The sequence below is a fragment of the Zingiber officinale genome, chromosome 9A (assembly GCF_018446385.1).
Source record: "Zingiber officinale cultivar Zhangliang chromosome 9A, Zo_v1.1, whole genome shotgun sequence".
Lineage (NCBI taxonomy): Eukaryota > Viridiplantae > Streptophyta > Magnoliopsida > Zingiberales > Zingiberaceae > Zingiber > Zingiber officinale.
The window spans coordinates 101,623,357-101,643,891 of record NC_056002.1 but is presented as its reverse complement, the minus strand read 5'-3'; the positions used below and the strand labels follow the sequence as shown (position 1 = coordinate 101,643,891).

General features: G+C 40.7%; 2 protein-coding genes across 2 annotated transcripts; one reads left to right on the top strand and one right to left on the bottom strand.

Moving 5' to 3' along the window:
* The first annotated feature begins 26 nt into the window (after positions 1 to 26).
* On the top strand, positions 27 to 3,949 carry LOC122020714 (DNA-directed RNA polymerase I subunit RPA12-like). The gene is made up of 5 exons (XM_042578726.1): positions 27 to 294; positions 1,357 to 1,397; positions 3,343 to 3,426; positions 3,512 to 3,568; positions 3,704 to 3,949. Exons 1-5 carry the CDS (start codon positions 177 to 179, stop codon positions 3,779 to 3,781), a joined length of 378 nt encoding a protein of 125 aa, XP_042434660.1. The 5' UTR covers positions 27 to 176; the 3' UTR covers positions 3,782 to 3,949.
* Positions 3,950 to 4,045: 96 nt separating this feature from the next.
* Positions 4,046 to 6,229, bottom strand: LOC122020713 (glutamine synthetase nodule isozyme). Its single transcript, XM_042578725.1, has 12 exons — positions 6,081 to 6,229; positions 5,972 to 6,011; positions 5,782 to 5,885; positions 5,655 to 5,703; positions 5,462 to 5,568; positions 5,289 to 5,376; positions 5,055 to 5,183; positions 4,908 to 4,982; positions 4,759 to 4,812; positions 4,649 to 4,686; positions 4,412 to 4,571; positions 4,046 to 4,324 (listed from the first exon to the last, which is right to left on the bottom strand). The coding sequence occupies exons 1-12, from the start codon at positions 6,152 to 6,154 to the stop codon at positions 4,175 to 4,177; spliced, it is 1,068 nt and encodes a 355-aa protein (XP_042434659.1). The 5' UTR covers positions 6,155 to 6,229; the 3' UTR covers positions 4,046 to 4,174.
* Positions 6,230 to 20,535: the final 14,306 nt, after the last annotated feature.

The following is a 20,535-nucleotide window of genomic DNA, read 5'->3' as shown; positions in this document are numbered from 1 at the left end:
AAACAACCTCGGCCACTTCCATATCCTCCTTCGCCTTCGCCGCCGCCAAGTCAAGCCACCGTGCTCCGCCCTCCCTCCGCCCTTCACCGCCTGAAAACTCGAAGGAGACTCTCCAGAGGACAGCACCATCATCTTTTCGACGCTGCCAAAAAAGAGGGCAGGAGGAGAAAAAAAGGATGTCGTTCTGCCATGCCCGCGACTTCCTCTTCTGTGGCATGTGCGGCACCCTCCTCAAATTCGAGTCCCTCCACTTTGCCCAATGCCCTCTCTGCGGATTCAAGCGCAACGTCAGTGGTAAAGTCGGTTCATCAACTCGTTCTGAATCGAATATGATCGAAAATTTGCAATATTGTTTGCTTCATGCTTTTATTATAAAAAGCAGTTTATCTCTCGAGTAACATAAATCTTCTACTCGACCACAAAAATTTGAAATTCCTAGTTGAGTTGTGAAAATTTGAAGTCAATTAACTTGAAATACTTATGTCTTTCATAATGATATTCCCCATTACTGATGCATAGTAAAAAAAAGAAAATGATAAACCCAGTTAGCCTCATCGACTATCCCTGGGTGGCCGGCCTGGTCCCACGGAAGTTTCTCACATGCCACTAGAGTAAATCGGGAAGTGCGCGCGGCAGCCAACCTAGAAGCCCATTCGGAGAAAAAATTCTGACAAATATGCCATAGCTGGAATCGAACCGCGAGTGCCTGGATGACAACCTGGACGTTCTACGGCGGTACCACAACCTGGATGTCCTACCATGTCCCCGAGCCTATGGTGTCGCCGTAGGACATCCACCCGCGGTTCGATCCCTAGCTATGACGTATTTGCAGGAATTTTTCCATCAACGGGAGGCGCAACCAAAGGATGTTGGACTTTGGGCTGGCCGCCGCGTGCGCTTTCCGATTCACCCTTGTGGCTAGTGGAAGACTTTTATGGGGTCGGATCAGTCACCCCAATGAGATTAACTGGGATTATCATTACTGATGCATAATAGTACTTTGATTAAGAGGTTCTTCATATGATTAGTAGTTCATATTTGCAATGTTGCGTTGCAGTTATCTCATTGATTGAGTGGCCTCTGAAACTTTAGTAGGTTTAGGAGAATGTCAACCATCACTTTGGGAATATTGGATTTACTTCTATGACTGTAAATTAATTGATTGGAGGTTCTTTTCTCTTTGACGCTTTGTACTAGTAGGGTATTGTATTCAGATGGCTATGTCTTCCTTTTTCCTATGACTGGTGTCTAAATTTTTTGGAGTTGTATTCATGTTGGATGTATCTAAATAGAGATAATATTATCTAAATATAGCATTTTTAAACCAAGTATCTTGATCGAAAGATTATTCTACAGAGATTGAAGGGAAAGAAACAAGATACACTATAACAGCTGAGGTAATTCTCATAAGCTTTAATTCTATATCACTGAGGGAGCTTCATTTTGCTAGCAAGCATGCAGTTAATCTTTCTTTTCTTTGTCCTGTTATGATATGTGATTATGGGTACTTTTGTATCTTATCCATCTACTTAAAGGACATGTCATAAATTGTTCTACTTGGTTTCCGCTGATATTTAGAAATTCTTCTATTTTCACTATAATGATTGGATAGAAATTTTCTTATGCAAGTGTGGCATACTTGTTTACTCTACTATCCGACCTCAAATAGTTAGGACAAACACACTATGATGATGGTGGTGGTGGTGATGTTCGTTTCTTTTACCAAGAGAACATTATTTGAATAAAATTGATATGCATTTCAAGGGAATATGAAGACCATAGCTTTACCTCAAAAACAATTAAAGCTGTTTTACAAGATGCAGCCTAAGACTTCAGTTAGTGCAGGAACACAGAGCATGCAGAGTATGGAAATACAAATTAATGAATTTTTACAGATATCTCCTTATTGGTCCTTTTAACGCGTTTGTTTAATTTTAGAGCTTTTGTTGAGTTGTGGAACAAAGTTGCCATAACCAATCATTCAATTACTTTTTATTTTTATTTTCATGTTTACTGGACTTGATGTTTTGCGCCATTAAATCCAAAACATACTTGTTATCCTCTCAAACATGAAACAATATCCAATATCTGTCCAATCTTTTGAGACAACTCCATAAACCCTGCCATCTTGAATACATTCCAAATGCTAAAACCTTGTTTTAGTCATTTGTTGACATTGCATAAAATTCTAGTTCTATTGCAAATGGTTTTCTATCTTGAATTAATCACTAGGCTTAAGATTAAAGGTCAAAATTGTGGCAAGTAATTCCAGCCTTGATCAGGCCAATGAGACTGAAGAGAGTTACCCACATATGACATACTGACACCATTGCAACCATATATCTTTGTCTTTCTAAGTCAATAAGACCCTATGCTTGCTAAGCTCCACCTTCCCACTGCAAGTCCACTTTTACAGAAGTGAAATCAATCTGAAAGATGGAAACCGCATGTTTGTGGGCTTGTTGGTCACTCTTCAATTTTTGATACAATCTAGTTGGAGATTGCAGGGATCATCTTTGTTTAAATGATCTTGCTCTCACTAGGCTCTAATGGAGCTTCCTTTCATTTCATACAGTTCAACTTTCACACAGATCATTCAATCACTGAACATCTACCTATTCCACAAATTTTAGAATATTTTTTTCCACATTACTCTTGATTTTTCAATTTTTCCCGTCACTCCTTCAACTAAGCCTCATTACTCTTCTTTTTTTTTCACAGTCAGCAAGCTAAAGGAAATGAACTTGGAAGATAAACTTCACAGATAACTTTCTACAGAGGATTTATGTTATGTTCAATGCCACACCTTTTATTGTTTGAACAAAGAATCCTCTACCATTTGGTCTTTAAAGGCTAGTTTACTGTGTTTGGATGGAAGAAGCTATTTTCCTTCCAAAATTGCATTCCACAATGCTTCAATGATGATTAGATCAATCATTGTTCAATTCAATTCTCTAATTCCTCCATAAGATCTACAGAGGCATCCATTTGAATGCTTTTGTTGTCTCTTGGAGAGTAATAGATTATTTTGGCCAATGTGCTAGACGACCTTTAGGTGTCTTCAATTGTTGATTAACACAACCTTTTTGCACAACCAACGCCTCTAAACATTGTTGGCAAATCTATTTACTTTATCAATTTAACTATTGGTCTTAATAAGTTAACCCCAAAACAATTAAAACTAACACTGATAATAATTATTGCACATGTGTAGAATACATTAATAGAATATCACTGGGCAGGCATTTTGCCTTCTCCTAAAAAAGTTGCAGTGCTTATATAGTCAGCGTTTTTCTATGAAGACAACTCTCTTCTTTTTAAAACGAAAGGGAACTTCTTTAGGACATGAGAAGGGAGCTGAAACTTGAGCCTTTTGTAGTCCTTGAGAATGCACCTGCTGATGCAGAAGCTGTCAAAAGGGCAGTTGTAAGTATCTCAGACATTGTTACTGAAAAGTATTTAGCTACTTCATCAATTGCCAACTTAACTCATAGTTCACTTTTGGTATCAGGTTAACGAAGAATGTCCACAGTGTCATCATCCACAACTTGAATACTATACCAAACAGGTATTTTGAATCCTATTTCTTGATGTCTCTTATGATCATCCTTCAACTTGTTCTCTACTCACCAAACCTTTGATAATTTGTGGCTAAAATGTGTTTGCATTCATGCTCCTGAAACATTGTCATCTGAATTTGCAGTTACGTTCAGCCGATGAAGGGCAGACAGTCTTTTACGAGTGTCCGCAGTGCCAACACAAGTTCTCCATCAACACATAGCACACCATCATTGTTTCGTCTGCTCCTAACTCTATGGCTTACTTTGATGCCAAAGAGGAATTTGTATGTTTTGGAGTAACTGGCATGCTACTTGCCATTGCAGTATCATATTTATCCAAAAAGAACTTAATTTGTTGAAGGCTAATGATGTTTCTGTCTTGTTATCTCTTTGATAATTTTTTCTTGATTACTTTAAAAGTATTTCATCCAACTAAAGTGAGTAATCAATCATATTGTTGTTCACATTTAACACTACTGCTGAAATGAGATAAGCTCACACAGGAAGTACATTTATTTCTATTATTCAAGACAAGAACTGTAACTTAGCAACCATCACATGCAAAAACACAAAGTGAGCAAGACCAACATTCCACCATTAGAAGCAACTCTGCATTATTCCAACAGGATGGTAGTGTCTGCAATCATGGAAGTGACAACATATGGATCCATGTTGGAAGCAGGCCTTCTGTCTTCAAAATAACCTTTGCCAGCTCTTTCCGTGTCGCGACCGACACGGATAGATGCTCCGCGGTTTGCTACTCCCTGATAACCATAGTACATGATGCCAAATGTTAGAGCATGAGTATAGACATGAATGTTCAAAAGAGCATAAGAAATTTTGAAGCCTACCCAGATGAAGGTGTTGATGTCTGCAGTCTCGTGACGACCGGTAAGTCGGCGTTCGTTGCCTTCACCATAGGCTGCAATGTGCTCCTTGTGCCTCTTTCCAAGCTTCTCTATAGCCTTCTTGATCACTTCATATCCACCATCATTTCTCATGGATTTGGTGCTGAAAAGCAAAGGGAGAGAAGATGGTGTTCAAGTTGAAGGAGCAAGCATATGAAGAGCTGAAACGAAACTCGATACCTGTAGTTTGTGTGAGCACCAGCACCATTCCAATCGCCCTACAAATTATGATCTTGGAGAAGTTTGTGATAAGTCAAGAATCAAAAAGAATCTAATCTCTTAAGTATCACCTGAATTGGTTTTGGGTCAAAAGACAGCACTACTCCAGCAACCTCAGTGATCCTCTGATGATGACAAGAAGAGCAAATGACAGTGAGCAAGCTACTTCTTCTTCAGAAGATTTTTCGCATATCGAATCTCGATTTGATTCATGTTTTACCTCAAGAATGTAACGAGCAACCCACATTTGGTCAGCAGCAGAAATACCAACTGAAGGCCCTACTTGGAACTCCCACTGCACATATGACATAGAGTTTCAGTTACCTAAATTCAGCTTCAAGAAATCCAACGATGAGTCGAAGGATACCTGGCCTGGCATCACCTCCCCATTGATGCCACTTATGTTGATCCCTGCGTAAAGACAGGCTTTGTAATGAGCATCCACGATGTCGCGCCCGAAAGCTTTATCAGCACCAGCTGAACAATAGTATGGACCCTGTAGGCAGTGAAGATTTAATTTTCAAAAACTGAATTAAGATAGAATAGATAGCTTTGGAGATTCGAGAATAAAACACTGGCGATTTTCGAATCGAATTGTAACCTGAGGACCCGGGAAGCCTCCGACCGGCCAGCCAAGAGGCCACTTGACATCCTTCTGAAGGAGAGTGTACTCCTGCTCTATACCATACCTATCAAGGGAGAAGAATGGCATCAATTAGCAAGTAGCAACAACCAAACAATCGAGTCGACGAGGTTCAGGCGATATCAAAGTACCAAGGTTCTTCAGCAACAACATCAGGGTGGCTAAATATCTTCGCGGCATTGTATCTTTTGTTGGTAGGGATTGGCTCTCCTGCCGGTGTATAGCAGTCGCACATGACCTAATGAAGTGAGTGATCACGATTGGTGATTCGAGAATTTAGCATTAGTAACATGAAAACAAAGGAAAGATCGAGTTGGAATTTACAAGGATATGGTTGTCCCTCCTGAAAGGATCCTTGAAAATAGCTTGGGGACTGGATGATGTACAGAGAGGCAACAAGTTTGAGTACCAAGAATTGCAAATTCAAAATAAAGGTGCCTTGAGAGCTTACTGTAGGATCACTTCACTGTCTTTACCAGGAGCTTGGCCAGTGCTTGAACCATCATAGTTCCACTTTGGAAGTTTGCTTGGATCACTCACAGGGCCCGGAAGTGTCTGTTAGCAATGGCGAAAGTATAGACTATAATGATACTGAATGAAGAATGAAAATGACACCCAAGCGAGAGGAACTAGAAACATACCCTTGCCTTGCTCCTCATGTCAATGCCAGACCCTCCAACCCTGTGGAGTCCATCAACCATTGTAGTTTAGTTTGAAATTGAAAAAAAAAGGAAGGAAAAAGGAGCTAACCATATGTACTCGGCGATGATATTCTTCGTGCTATCGGAGAGGTTGAGGTTGATGAGATCCGTGAGAAAAGACATGGCTGCTAAGATGAAGATATGATACGAGAAATAGAACAGAACATTCTGAGGAGAAAGGGAGGAAGCAGGGTTGGATTTTATATAGGCAAGAAGATGGCAGAGTGGATTCTTGGATTGGTGGAAATTTTTTTCTGGAATCATTTTTATATGAATGCATAATTCTGTTTAAAACACAAGTTGGCAATCAATGATGCAAAGTTTCGAAGTTTGCAAAACAAATCTAACACAGTTGACATTTTCAAGAACTCAATTGGATTTAAGATTCTTGGTTTTTTAAATATGAGTTTGATTCAAAATTTCCTTTCAATTTTCTTTTTGGTAACTTGCGTTTGCTTGTCCTGGAGAGCATTGACTTGGGTATTTGATTACTGATTAAGAAGCCATGATTCATTTTGCTTCTTAAGGAGTTGACTTCTACATATGAATAAACAGTTGGATTAATTAACCATGCAGTTGACCTTCAAAACGCTGACATTATTTGTTAATAATGGTTAGGAATACCATCAAAATCTAAAAATATATAAAAGAGCTCATGGATTTAAAAAAAGATGGAGATATTTCTATTAATATGAGACATTTTAGATAGAGCCTACAAATAAAATCATGAGATTTAGGTCTAAAGTGGATAATATTATACTGATACAAGATGTTACGAGCGGACCTAGAAATGACGTGAAAGTCAAAGTCAAGGTGAGGAATAGTCAAAGTCAAGGTGAGGTGGCAGCCAGCGTGTCACCCTCATCGGGGCTTAGTCCCTCACTCGATACTAAGGCCTTCAGTATAAGGACGATCGACATAAAGGCCGGATGTGCTTGAAGGATCCAGTGCTCCACTTGTGAACAACCGGCTGGCATAAAGGATGGTTGAAATCATGACCCACACCGCATAACTCTATTATATACCAGGCTAGTCCAAAGGAATATCTAAGCACAGTATTCGCTCTCAATGTATGGACAAACGTCTCTATATTCGAGCGGGCTTAATAGACCTATATCTCTCTTCAACGCCAAAATATACAGACAAAATCCGAATGACCCTGAAGTCGATGGAGCATATGAGGTTCAATACTCTACTTTTGTAATACTACTTCCATCTTACAGATGTCGTCCTACAGTACAGTACAACCTGGAGTATAAATCAGACCGTCACAAAGCCGGTCGTACCTACTAGTCCGAGCGCCTTGTTATAATACAGTTAGTCTCCCAACAAATGGCCGGTTGGTCCTCTAACTGACTAGACCTGTGAGACTTGGCTCCTCATAGCAGATCTTTTGCATAAGCCTACATGGTCGGTCATACTTATAGGATTTAACTCTCTCTTTGAAGGACGAATTACATATGGTTATTCTCATTACAAAGCCGGGCAGACATAGAGACGGTCGGGATATCCCGTTCATCCAAGTATCCGTCCGAGTTATATTACAGGAGATAACATTGTCAGGAAATCCCAACAAATTATAGGAGACAACACTAGAGAATATTTTTTGGTTACAACATATGTATTCAATGGAATCTTCTTATGAAGGTGACTATATAACTTCCATCATTATTGTGGAGGTTGCACGAGACTGTTCATATACATATAACAGAAGATTCTATGGAGGATAACTATACAAATGTTAGACTGCACATATTTCATTATTCGACATCTTCTAACACTGAATATTCCTTGTGGCCTCATTATTGCAAGGTTATCATAAGTAATATAAGAGGAGGGTTCTCTTTGCTGGATACATTTTGGACACACTTTACTTAGGAGAGCATCAACTTTCTCTCTATTATGGTCACTCAATTTTACTATATTCCTTCTCTACTTTTCGCCCGATCATCTACTGACTTGAGCGTTAGAGGGCCTACGTCAGGGACCCCTTCCCTGATTTTTTCCCTAAAGTTCTGTTAGCTCATTTGAGTGTGCAAAGAGGAGGAAGGCACTCAGAGATCTTTTCCTACTCCAGCTCAGCATCTTTTCCTCCCATTCAATGTCTTCTTTTGGTCAACAACATCGCCACCTGCCCAACACACATCTCCTTCAGTTTCAGACAGGATCAAATTTGACGCTGTCTGTAGGAACTTTCACCTGAATCTAAAATATAGAGATGGAAGAAGCTGGACCATTCACCACTATCATCCTATCACAAGAAGATTTCAAGTTACTGGTAGCTGCTCAAGAACAAAAGTTAGTGCAATAGTAGCAAGCAGCTATCACTAGTACATTGTCGCATGATCCAACTGCGTCCAGGACGGGCCCTCGTACTGAAAAGACTCGAGTAGAAGGCCCAATTGGGTTTCAGCCAGTTCCTCCACCAGGTGCTGGGTTCGTACAACTACCCATCCAACTAGCCAACCTACCACCTATGCCACCATCCTCGATAGCACATCACCGGGTACTATTCTGTACTCCTCCCAAGGAGATGGACCGAGAGGAAAGACCCCAAGTGTCATCTACTAGAGAGGCACCTGTGCGAGATTTGTGCAAGGGGAAAGCCCCAGGGTTAGTGGTTCTCCCGAGCGAGTAAGCATATCGTTCTCCTAGAAAATATTAGGAGACAAGCTGCCAAAACATTATTGCCCCCTCGTGATCGGGAATATAGAGGGTCAACTAATCTAGAAGACCACTTCCTTAAGTTCAAACCGCCCTCCTTCATGAATATATGGATGGTGTGAATTGTCGAGTATTCCTCACCATACTCTCTGGCTCAGCACAAAGGTGTTTCAAACGAGTATTGACCGAATCTATCTGTTGTTTTAAGGATTTTCGTAAGGCTTTCCTCCACCATTTTAGCAACAGTCATCGTTACCAAAAAACCACCCCGAGTCTCTTTTCGCTCAACAAGGGACTTAAGGCGATGCTTAGAACCTACATCAAAAAGTTCAATCAGGTGACCATGGATGTTCTCTTGGCCACTTCTGAGATTTTAATGAGCATCTTTTCTCAATGACTTGTAGATAATGAATTTTTCCGCTCCCTGATTAGGAAGTCCCCAAGAGACTTCGATCAACTACTTGTCCATGTGACCAAGTATATTGATGTACAGGAAGCCCAATCTGCTCGGAAGAAGGAGGTCACTGTACCCTCTCCATCACATGCTGCAGAGCGCCAAGCTCCTCCTCAGCCTCTTCCTCATAAAGGACCCTGAGCGGGTCCTCAGCCTCATCACCAAGAGCCGTGACTTCAAGCTGTACAACACGTGGTTTTTTGAGCAGAGAAGATTCCTTGAGCCTCCTTGATAGGCTCCATCAAAATTCTGTACATATCATCACTCCGGGACGCACAACACTCAAGATTGTTATCATTACAATCGGAATGTGCGTCAGGTGACCAACCAAGTGTTCTTCCATCGGTCGTCGTCTCCCAACCATCATCGTTATCAGAGGCTGAATGGGCCACCTCGAGGAGAATACTAAGGTGTCAAGTGACATCAAAGAATGACCCAACGGTAAGAGAATCAGACCCAGACCCCCGCCTGAGTGCAGCAGGATAATCCCCGACACGGCAAAAGGAAAATCGTAATAATATCGCTTGGGGGATATCAGCATGATCATTGGAGGCCCAACTGATAGAAACTCCAACAAGGCGAAAAAGTTGCACGTCTACCGACTCGAGATACACATAGTCGGATGTAGCCAAGAGCAAGCACAAGGGCCCAAGATTAGTTTCGGGCCTAAGGATTTGGAAGGGGTCAAAGTACCCGCACGATGATACTTTGATTATTAAGGCTACCATAGCTAATTATAACATATATTGCACCTCTATTGACACATGCAACTCTATCAATAACATCTTCAAGAAGGCATTTGAGCTGCTGCTAATAGAGTCAAGCGAGCTCCAGCCCATGATGACTCCTCTATATAGGTTCACAGCCAATAAAGTGCAGCGCTTGGCAAGATTAAACTGCTCATATCTTTAGGGGAGAAGCCTCTTATGAGGATGCAATAAAGTGCACATTTATTGACACAGGCAACTCTATCAATTTCATTGTATTGAACACACCCTTAGCATACAATGTTATTTTGGGCCAGTCAATCCTAAATAATTTAGGGCAGTCATTTCAATCTTTTGTCAGAAAATAAAATTCTTTGAGGACAACTAAGTGGGGGAAGTTAGAGGAAACCAACTAGTAGCATGCAGGTGTTACATTGAGATTGCCAAGACTAAAGTTAGCATCGTCTTAAAAAGCCAGAGGTTGGAAGTTAATAGTATTCAGGAGGCACCCTCGACTCTGATATATGAAGAGAATGAAGAAGTGCAAATTCAACCCAATTGACCAGAGGCTATTACGCAAATAGCAGCCGACCTGCCCTCGAAGCTTAAAACAGAGTTAGTTGCGTGTTTAACACGCAATCATAATGTCTTCGCTTAGACGCCTAAGGAAAAAATGGATGTGTCACCAACTGTTATGGAGCATGCGCTCCATGTTCACCCGGATACCAAGCCAGTTAAACAAAGAAAGAGAGACTTCGAGGTCGATCGGAATAAAATCATTCAAGCGGATGTGGATAAATTACTAGAGGTCGACTATATCCGTGAAATCCAATTCCTGAGTTGGCTAGCAAATGTGGTCCTGGTGTCTAAACCGTGAAATAAATGGTGGCTTTACATCAATTTTAGAGATCTCAATAAGGCATATCCCAAAGATTATTATCTTTTGTCGTAGATTGATCAAGTGATGGATTCGACCTCCAGCTACAAACTGATATGCATGCTGAATGTGTACCAGGGCTACCATTAAGTTTTGCTCACCAAGGAGGATTAAGAAAATGTAAGCTTCATAACTACTGAGGGAACTTACTGTTTAAATGTTATGTCATTTAGACTAAAAAATACAGGAGCAACTTACCAACGACTCATGGACAAAGTGTTCCGAAAGTAGATCGGGTGAAATATGGAGGTTTATGTGGATGATATTCTCATCAAATCTCTCCGCACAGTCGATTTATGCGTTGATATAGAGGAAACCTGCTAGACTTTGAGAGAGTACAGACTTAAGCTCAACCCTAGCAAATATCTATTCAGAGCAAAGAGTAGGTGTTTCCTGGGCTATATAGTGACCGGGCAGGGAATCGAAGCTAATCTAAGCAAAGTGCGGGCGCTCCAAGATATGACTTCCTCTCGTAATATCAAGGAAGCACAATGGTTGACCGTGCATATTACAACATTATCTTAGTTCATATCAAGATCAGTCGATCGAAGCATGCCTTTGTTCAAGATACTCTGCCGGGTCATAAAATTCTAATGGGATACTGATTGTGACAAGACATTCGAAGAATTAAAAAATTATTTGTTCGCCTTGTCCATACTCGCTAAACCAATAGTGTGCAAGTCTTTGTGTGTATATTTGTCCACTAATGAGAGCACGTTGGGTTAGTGTTAGTACGACAAGAGAGAAAGGAACAACAACTTGTATATTTTTTAAGTCATTTATTAAAGAATAATGAATGTCGCTATACCATGCTTGAAAAGACATACGGGCTAGTCCTAGCCATTTGAAGGCTACATCCTTATTTTTCATCTCATCTATTCATCATATTGATCAATAGCATTCTGGGTCAACTACTCATCAATCCTGAGGCTTCAAAGAGGTTGATCAAATGGACTACGGAGTTTAGTACGTATGATATATAGTATCAGCCTCGAGCGATTATCAAGGCTCAAGCCCTGGCTGATTGTATAATGTAGATACAAAGCCCAGAGCTGGAAGAAACCTAAAAGATTTATGTAGACGGGTCATCCACTCGGCAAGATAGTGGAGTAAGAATTCTTATGATCTCACCCAAGGAGGACAAAATGTAGTTGTCAGTCTAGCTAAATTACTAAGCTACTAATAACGAAGCAGAATATAAAGCATTGATAGCTGGCTTGCAGACTACAAGACATGTGGGAGCCACCTGAGTTTTAATTAATTCAGACTCTCAATTAACTACTCAACAACTATCAGATAATTTTGAGATCAATAATGAGCGACTTAGACTATATATAAAAACATTTGACAAGATGAAAGCCGAATTCCAGGAGGTAGTTATACAGAAGATTCTCTAGTCAAAAAATCAAAAGGCAGACGATTTAGCTAAAGTATCCTCCCCTATAGCTCTGTGGAATTTGGACAGATCTGGAGAACAAACACTTTTAGTAGCTCACATGGAGAGACAGGTCGACCTAGAATTACAAATCGATTGGAGGATGTCATTAATTTCATTCCTCCAGCAGAGTTTCTTACCCTCCGACCGGGAACAACATGCATGACCAAGAAAAGAGTCAGGTGGTTCACCTTGATTGGGGATAATATATACTAATCCCGTCTGAAGGCTAAGGAGATAGCGCGCTAGCTCTGGTGGATGATTTGTTGGTCGGTAGAAGAATTCTTTAGCTTAGAATGGAACCTTTCTCCAATCCTACACATAGTCAGATGATCCAACAAAGCATTAGTGACCAAAGATCAGGGAAGAGATCCCTGACAAGACCCTCCAATGCTCTAGTCAATATAATTTTCGGCTAGTGGGCGAAGAAGAAGAAGAATAGTAGTGGATATGCATTAGAGTAAGGTCTAGATGATGCTAATTATGTACCTTGCCAACGGAGAGGATCCTCCCTTATATACAACCTCTCACAACCTTCATGATCGTGAGGTGGTCCCTTGTGTTAGAGTTTGTTAGATGATGGAAAGAGTATAGTCTGGGTGATTGGCAATGATAATTCCGGGAATCTTTTTCTTACCCACAGATGTACCTCTTTTGTCGCTTATATCTTAGACCTTTGATGAAGTTGTTGAGATATACTATTGTAATGGATCAATTATTGAGGAAATCCTGAAGAAATATTCTTCAACAACTTTGATAGTCTGTCAGAATATTGTCGGCTGCTTGTCTGCTAAATATATTTCGGCCGATCCTTAAGATGGCCACTTAACTGGAATGCCTTTCATTGAATCTATTTCGGGCTGATCTTTCATTTGACTGAGTATTTATAGTAAACCTTATTAAATGAAGCATTTTTAACCTGTATTGGTATCAATCTACTTTGTCCTATGCTAAATACTACAAAGATTTGTTCAGAAACTAGTATGATGCCCATAGTATGCCAAAGATTTATTTAAGGCACCATATGATAAATTATGAATGTTAGAGTCTTTATTTATTTTAGGAATAATATAACATCATGTAACTTAAACATGGTCGACCTATGCCCTGTCGACCATATATGTAGAGTTTCCAAAGGATAAGTGTCTTTAAACCCACCTGGCTTTTGACCGGCCAAGCATGCACATAGAGCTCTCTGTTCAACCAACCTTTACCCGACCTATCTAGCATAAGGAGATTTATGAGGCTAAGTGTCTTTAAGCCGACCCGGTCTTTACCCGGCTGGGCATATACATAGAGCCTTCTATCCGACTAGCCTTTACTTGGCCAATCTAGTATAAAGAGATTTATGAGGCTAAATGTCTTTAAACCCACACAGTCTTTGCCCAACCGGACGTATACATAAAGCCTTATGTTCGACTAGCCTTTACCTGGCCGATCTAGTATAAAGAAATTTATGAGGCTAAATGTCCTTAAGTAGGCCTGGTCTTTGCCCGACCGGGCGTACACATAAAGTCTTATGTTCGACCGACCTTTATCTGGTCGATCGTATATTAAGCTCTTTTTAAAGCTAAGTATCTTTGAGCTCGGCTGGACTTTGCCAGGCCAGGCATACACATAAAGCTTTATGTTCGATCGACCTTTATCCGACCGATCTTATATTAAGAACTTTCCTAGGTTGAGGGCGCTAGCTCGGCCAGTCTCTTGCCCAGTCAGGCAAACACAGAAAGTCTTATGTTCGATCGATCTTATCCGACTGAACGTATATTAAGATCTTTGTGAGGCTAAATATCTTTGAACCAGGCTAGACTTTGCTTAGCTGGGCGTACACAGAAAGCCTTATGTTTGATCGGCCCTTATCTGACCAATCATATATTAACATATTTATGAGGCTGTGTCTTTGAGCCCGATCAAACTTTTCTAGGCCGGGCGTACACATAAAGCCTTCTGTTCGACAGACTTTCATCTGTCCACGCGAGCTTTGTTAGCTAGAGCCCTAGAGCCAATCATTTGATGATTGTATTTTGGACTTATTGTATCATATTCTATATAAATAAAGGCATTTGGATTTTGGTTATTATACTTACTTGTATTGGTGCCAAATAAACTAAGTATAATAATGTCCTTAAGTAGATGGTTTACACCTATATCAATCGGTTAGATGAACCGATAGTGAGATGATATAGGGAACACTACTCTAAATCATTCCTAGTCGAGTGTTAACATTCAGGGACAATGTTAATGCAATAAAACTAGCATGTAGGTCAACTCGATGACTTGATCTCAGAAGTCATGGATATAGAGATATCAAGTTGACACATGGGTATGCATTTGAGAATGTATACTGAATGACCCGCCATGAGAAAGTATCATGGATCGTTATATGAGTGTCATATACTTTCTCATGTGGCTATTAGTATGACTATTAGTCCTTGGACTTGAAGTCACCATGGATCCCTACATAAGGAGTTATGTACTTTGGTTTCGTCAAACATCACCCGTAACTGGGTGGACTATAAAGGCGATTACCGGGTATGTAACAAATTATGCAGAGGGATGTGAGTGATGTAGATGGGATCTATCCCTCCCATATGACGGGAGCGACATCAATATTCTTGATAGAGTGAGACCACTAAGTGCATGGCCATGCCCAAATGAGTCAACATGAGATGTTGAGCTCATTTGATCGAGTGAGTCTACTTGGAGTTCAAGATTTAGATTGATTAGAGGATGACACGGTCTATGCCTCATATTGATCAATCTAGATGTCTAGGATAGAAGGACAATGTCACATATTGTGAGGAGTCACAATTAGTAGTCACAAGGTGATGTTGGATCTCAACATTCTTGTAACTTGGGTAGCAATGATGTATTGCTAGATGCCGCTCATTGCTTATGTTTCTAAAGGAGTTTAGAAACATTGCCAACGTTACAAGAACCTATTGGGTCACACACAAAGAACAAGTGGATGGAGATTAAGTTCATATGATGAACCAATTGGATTAGGTTCATATGATGCACCAAAGATTGGATTCAAATTAGACTTATTGAGTTAGACTTAATTAAATTCAATTGTTGAATGAGTCTAATTTAAATTTGATTCATTGAGTCAATTTATATTAATGAATTGAGATTCATTAAATTGAAATTGACTTGAATCAAAGGTTGGATTTAACTCAACAAGGAAGAAATTGGTCAATTTTGACTTGACCAAATGGAAGTTGAAACATCAAGTTTGACTTGATGCATTGCCACATCATGTAGGTTGACTCATCCTACATGGCATGACACATCCTTGCCACATCATCACCACCTCATAATGGTGTGCCACCTCATGGAGGTTACACACCCATTCCTTTTAATGTGGCCGACCACATTAAATGAGGGGGTTGCATTTGTGTGGCCGGCCACACACTTGATGATGGGTGAATGCAATTGATTTGCATTCATTCTAGCTTCTTCTTCCTTGGATGCTTGCTTCTCCTTGGTGTGGCCGTGGGGTTTTGGAAGGTGAGAAGGTGTTGAGTTTCATCCAAGAAAAGATAAGAGAGTGTGAAGGACACAAGAAGAGGATACTACTAGTTGAGTATGTGAGAGTCTTCTTGTTTTTCTCTCCTTTTCTTTTTCAAATTCTATCCGAGAGCTCTAGAAAGTGCTAGCACACTTGGGGCTCTCTTCTCCATCCTTGAGTGCTAGAGAGCACTCCTTGTTCGTGTGGATATCACTAGAGAAGTATCTACCTTGATACTTTGGAGATCCGACACGTACCTTGGACGAGCGGGAATTTTGCAAGGGCATGCTTCAAAGGTAAAAGCTCTCAACACATAGATCTAGGAGTAGATCTAAAGTTTTGAAACTCGTACTTGTATTTCATTCGATTTTTTCCTTGCACGGATCTACGACTTTGGGTGATTCGGGGTTTCCGTGACGCGAAAAGCGGTTTTTGCGGTCCGAAAAACCCAACAGTGGTATCAGAGCCACGTGCAAGACTTGTACGAGTTTAATTTTTTGGTTTTATGAAAACTAAACCTTCTGTGATTTTCTGTAAAATTTAGTTTTTTATGTTTTTATGGGTAATTTTTCCGTAGAAGCGAAGCACAAGTATCTCGACACTTGTAGGCTTCGGCTACCGGGAAGTTTTTCCTTAAACGGCTTCGTTTTGCCCCAAATCCGTTTGGGACAGCGGGCTTGGGTGCCATTAGATCGCAAAGGAGCAACTCACGATGGTTAGATCGTGGGTAGGGGTACTGCCCCTAACCCCGCAAGGGGATTTGCTCCGCGATTGCACCCGAAATTGCTAAAAACGAACCTGCCGGGAAGTTTTTTCCGAAACGGCAATGTCTCGACCCAAATCGTTTTGGGACAACGAGTTTAGGCACTGTTGGATCGCAAAGGAACCCTCGCGATGGTTAGATCGCGGGTAGGAGCGCTGCCCCTGGTCCCGCAAGGGGATCCGTTTCGCGATTGCGCCCGAAACTGCTAAACGGGACCACCGAGAAATTTTACTTGTAAAAATTGTAAAAAATTAATTTTAAAATTATAGAAAATTATGAAAATATATAATTTTGAATTATATATTAATTTTGTGATAGTCATGGCCCAAAAACCCAATATGATTGGATTGTGTTGTAATTCATAATACGGCCTGCATGCCGTTATGTGTTTGCCCGTGTTGTATGTTTTTATTTTTCCGCGACTTGCGCGTCGTGCCTTTCTCATATATTCTGGTTGTAAATTAGATTTAGACTCGAATGTAACTCGAGTTTCAAATTGTAATGTACAAATTGGAGCGGTGGAGGGTCCACACGAGACGGAGTTCCGAGGCGGGCACGAGCAACATAAGGTGGTCAAAGGGAGGAACTTGGAGAAGCTGTTGACCCTAGGTTGACCATTCGATCTTCTAATTGGCTTGAGAAAATCATAGTGGGGCTATGACTAAATCACAAATAGATTAATTAGTTAATTGCTTATGTATATGATGCATGTTTAATAAGTAATTAATTAATTAGTGCCTTACGATTAGATTAGATCTAAGTCGTGCACATGATGCACCCTTGTGATTAGATTAGATCTAAGTCGTGCATAAGATGCATCCTTTTCGATTAGATTAGATCTCGATCGAACCAACTCTAAATGCCTAACCGTGCCGTGATACCTATTACTACCTCGATCACATGTATTGTTGAATCTGCCAAAGCAGAGTAATACATATTATCTTGGTAGGGTACGGAGGGACAATCTTAGTCCCACCTATCAACGCATGGGTAAATACAAACTCAATTAGATTGAGTATTCCTAGTTGCTCGGTTAGCTCGAGTCAACTATAAGCATTCTTCCAACGGTTGGAAAAGATAGGTCAAAATCACATCTATATTAACTCTCGGGCGTATTAGCCAAAGTTAACTCGAGTTTTAATATAAATGCGGATATTGATTTTATAAACAAGAGTTGCATAGAGATGTAATTGGTAATCGTTACCTACCGATCATACTAAGCCTTGGGCGTATTAGCCAAAGCTAACTCAAGAGTTAGTATGATGTGGATCTTGTCCCACAAGAATTATAGAATTCAGTGGGAGCATCATTTAATTAAAGACCTAATTAAATGATTTTAAAAGAATATGATATTTATTTCTGCAAATTTTCTATTGTAGATAACCATGACGTCGAATACGAACTCTTTCTCCCTGCGTTCTGTCCTTAAGAAAGACAAGCTCAACGGAGCAAATTTCTGGTGATGCGGGAACACGAGAATAGTTCTCACTCGGGGCGTAAAGCATGCGTTGGAGCAACCCATTCAGGCTCCTCCACCTTGCCACGCTGGCCGGGATGCTTACAAGAAGCATCAAGATGGCGCATTAGATGTGTCTGTCTAATGCTCACAACCATGAACTCGGAGCTTGAAGCAACATGAGTTGATGTGTGCTTCGATATGGTTGAACATCTTCGTCAACTATATCAAGGACAAGCGAGGCACTATAAGAGGAACTTCATAATACCGGAAGATCTTAACAAGAAGAGAAATAAGATCTTCTGGTATAAATGTTATAGAAGTCAACCTCTCTATTTCTTAGTCGTGGGTATTAGATACTGGATGTGCTTAGCACATTTGTACTAATGTACAAGCAGAAAATAGCAGAGCATTGACAAAGGCGAGATAGACCTATGAGTAGGCAATGGAGCACGGGTTCTTGCTATTGCTGTTATTTTCTATCTCTGCCCTCTGGCTTATACTAGAGTTAGGCGATTGTTGTTATGTGCTGCATTGACTAAGAACATTATATCGGTTTATTGTTTGGACAAGAAAGGATTCTCGTTTATAATAAAGAACAAATGTTGTTACGCTATTTAAACGATATGTTCTATTGTAGTGCACCTCGATGAATGGACTCTATATTCTAGACCTTGAGAGCTCTATCTATAACGTTAGTACCAAGAGGTTCAAATCGAACGATATGAACCACACCTATCTCTGCATCGCTTGGGTCATATAAATGACAAGCGCTTATCCCACTCCATAAGGATGGTTTTGGACTCATTTGATTTTGAATCATATGAGATATGCGAGTCATACTCTGACAAGATGACCAAGACTCCCTTTAGTGGGCACGGTGAGAGAGCGTGATTTGTTAGGACTCATACATAGTGATGTATGTGGCCCTTTCAATGTCATTGCTAGAGGCGGTTATAGATACTTCATCACATTTACTGATGACTTCGGTAGATATGGTTATGTGTGCTTGATGACACATAAGTCCGAATTCTTTGAAAAGTTCAAAGAATTCAAGAATGAAGTAAAGAACCGACTTGGCAAGAGTATTAAAATACTTCGATCAGATCGAGGTGGTGAATACTTAAGCCATGAGTTTCGTGACTATTTAGCTGAGTGTGAGATTCTATCCCAACTCACTCCTCCTGGAACACCATAGTGGAATGGTGTATCCGAAAGGAGGAATCGTACCCTATTAGATATGGTACGATCTATGATGAGTCACACAGATCTTCCGACATATCTATGGGGATATGCTCTAGACACGGCAGCTTTCATTCTCAACCGAGTTCCATCCAAGGCCGTGATAAAGACACCATATAGGATATGGACTGGGAGAGATGCCCAGGTGTCTTTCATGAGGATTTGGGGCTGTGAGGCTTACGTACGACGTCAAGTCTTAGACAAATTAGGACCCAAATCCGACAAGTGCTATTTCATCGGATATCCCAAGGAAACTAAGGGATATTACTTCTACATTCCCAGTCAGCACAAGGTAGTTGTGGCAAAGACTGGGGTCTTTCTAGAAAGGGACTTTGTTTCTAGAAAGACTAGTGGGAGCACGTTCGATCTTGAAGAAGTTTAAGATGCGAATACTAGCACTGAAGCCTCGATGGAAGTTGAACTGGAACCACAAAGTGTTGTGGATGATGTTCCACAAGGAGTTGAGAAACAACAACCAGTTCAAGTAGACGTACCTCTTCGCAGGTCTGATAGGGTGTGTCGTCAGCCTGAGAAATACTCATTTCTCTTGTCTGAGCATGATGACGTTGTGCTCATAGAGGATAAGCCTACCACCTATCAGGAAGCTGTGATGAGACCAGATTCCGAGAAATGGCTAGAGGCCATGAGATCCGAGATGGAATCCATGTACACCAACCAAGTATGGACTTTGGTTGATCCACCTGAAGGGGTAAAACCCATTGGGTGCAAGTGGGTCTTTAAGAGAAAGACTGACATGGATGGACTTATCTATAAGGGTCGCTTGGTAGCTAAAGGTTTCAAGCAGATTCATGGTATTGACTATGATGAAACCTTTTCTCCAGTAGCGATGTTTAAGTCCATTCGGATCATGCTTGCTATTGCAGCCTACCATGACTATGAGATATGGCAGATGGATGTCAAAACCGCATTTCTGAATGGTAACCTACTCGAGGATGTGTACATGACACAACCTGAGGGTTTTGTAAATCCACAGCATACTAGCAGAGTATGCAAGCTGCATAGGTCCATTTATGGACTAAAGCAAGCTTCTCGGAGCTGGAATCTTCGATTCGATGATGCAATTAAACAGTTTGGATTCATCAAGAATGAAGATGAGCCTTGTGTCTACAAGAAGGTTGTAGAGAACACAGTTGTCTTCCTCATATTGTATGTGGATGACATACTACTCATTGGGAAGGACATCCCTATGCTTCAGTCTGTCAAGACCTGGCTAGGGAGTTGCTTCTCAATGAAGGATTTAGGTGAGGCATCCCGCATTCTAGGGATACAGATCTATAGAGATAGATCTAAGAGATTGCTTGGCCTAAGTCAGAG

Bases quoted from the DNA above. Each gene is read 5' to 3' on its own strand.
- LOC122020714 (XM_042578726.1), top strand. From the start codon at position 177: ATGTCGTTCTGCCATGCCCGCGACTTCCTCTTCTGTGGCATGTGCGGC. The intron at 1,398-3,342 runs GTAATTCTCATA...GAACTTCTTTAG, and splicing joins GATACACTATAACAGCTGAG to GACATGAGAAGGGAGCTGAA. The intron at 3,569-3,703 runs GTATTTTGAATC...CTGAATTTGCAG, and splicing joins TTGAATACTATACCAAACAG to TTACGTTCAGCCGATGAAGG.
- LOC122020713 (XM_042578725.1), bottom strand. From the start codon at position 6,154: ATGTCTTTTCTCACGGATCTCATCAACCTCAACCTCTCCGATAGCACG. The intron at 4,983-5,054 runs GTATCCTTCGAC...TCATATGTGCAG, and splicing joins GGGAGGTGATGCCAGGCCAG to TGGGAGTTCCAAGTAGGGCC. The intron at 4,813-4,907 runs GTAAAACATGAA...TGTCATCATCAG, and splicing joins TTGCTCGTTACATTCTTGAG to AGGATCACTGAGGTTGCTGG.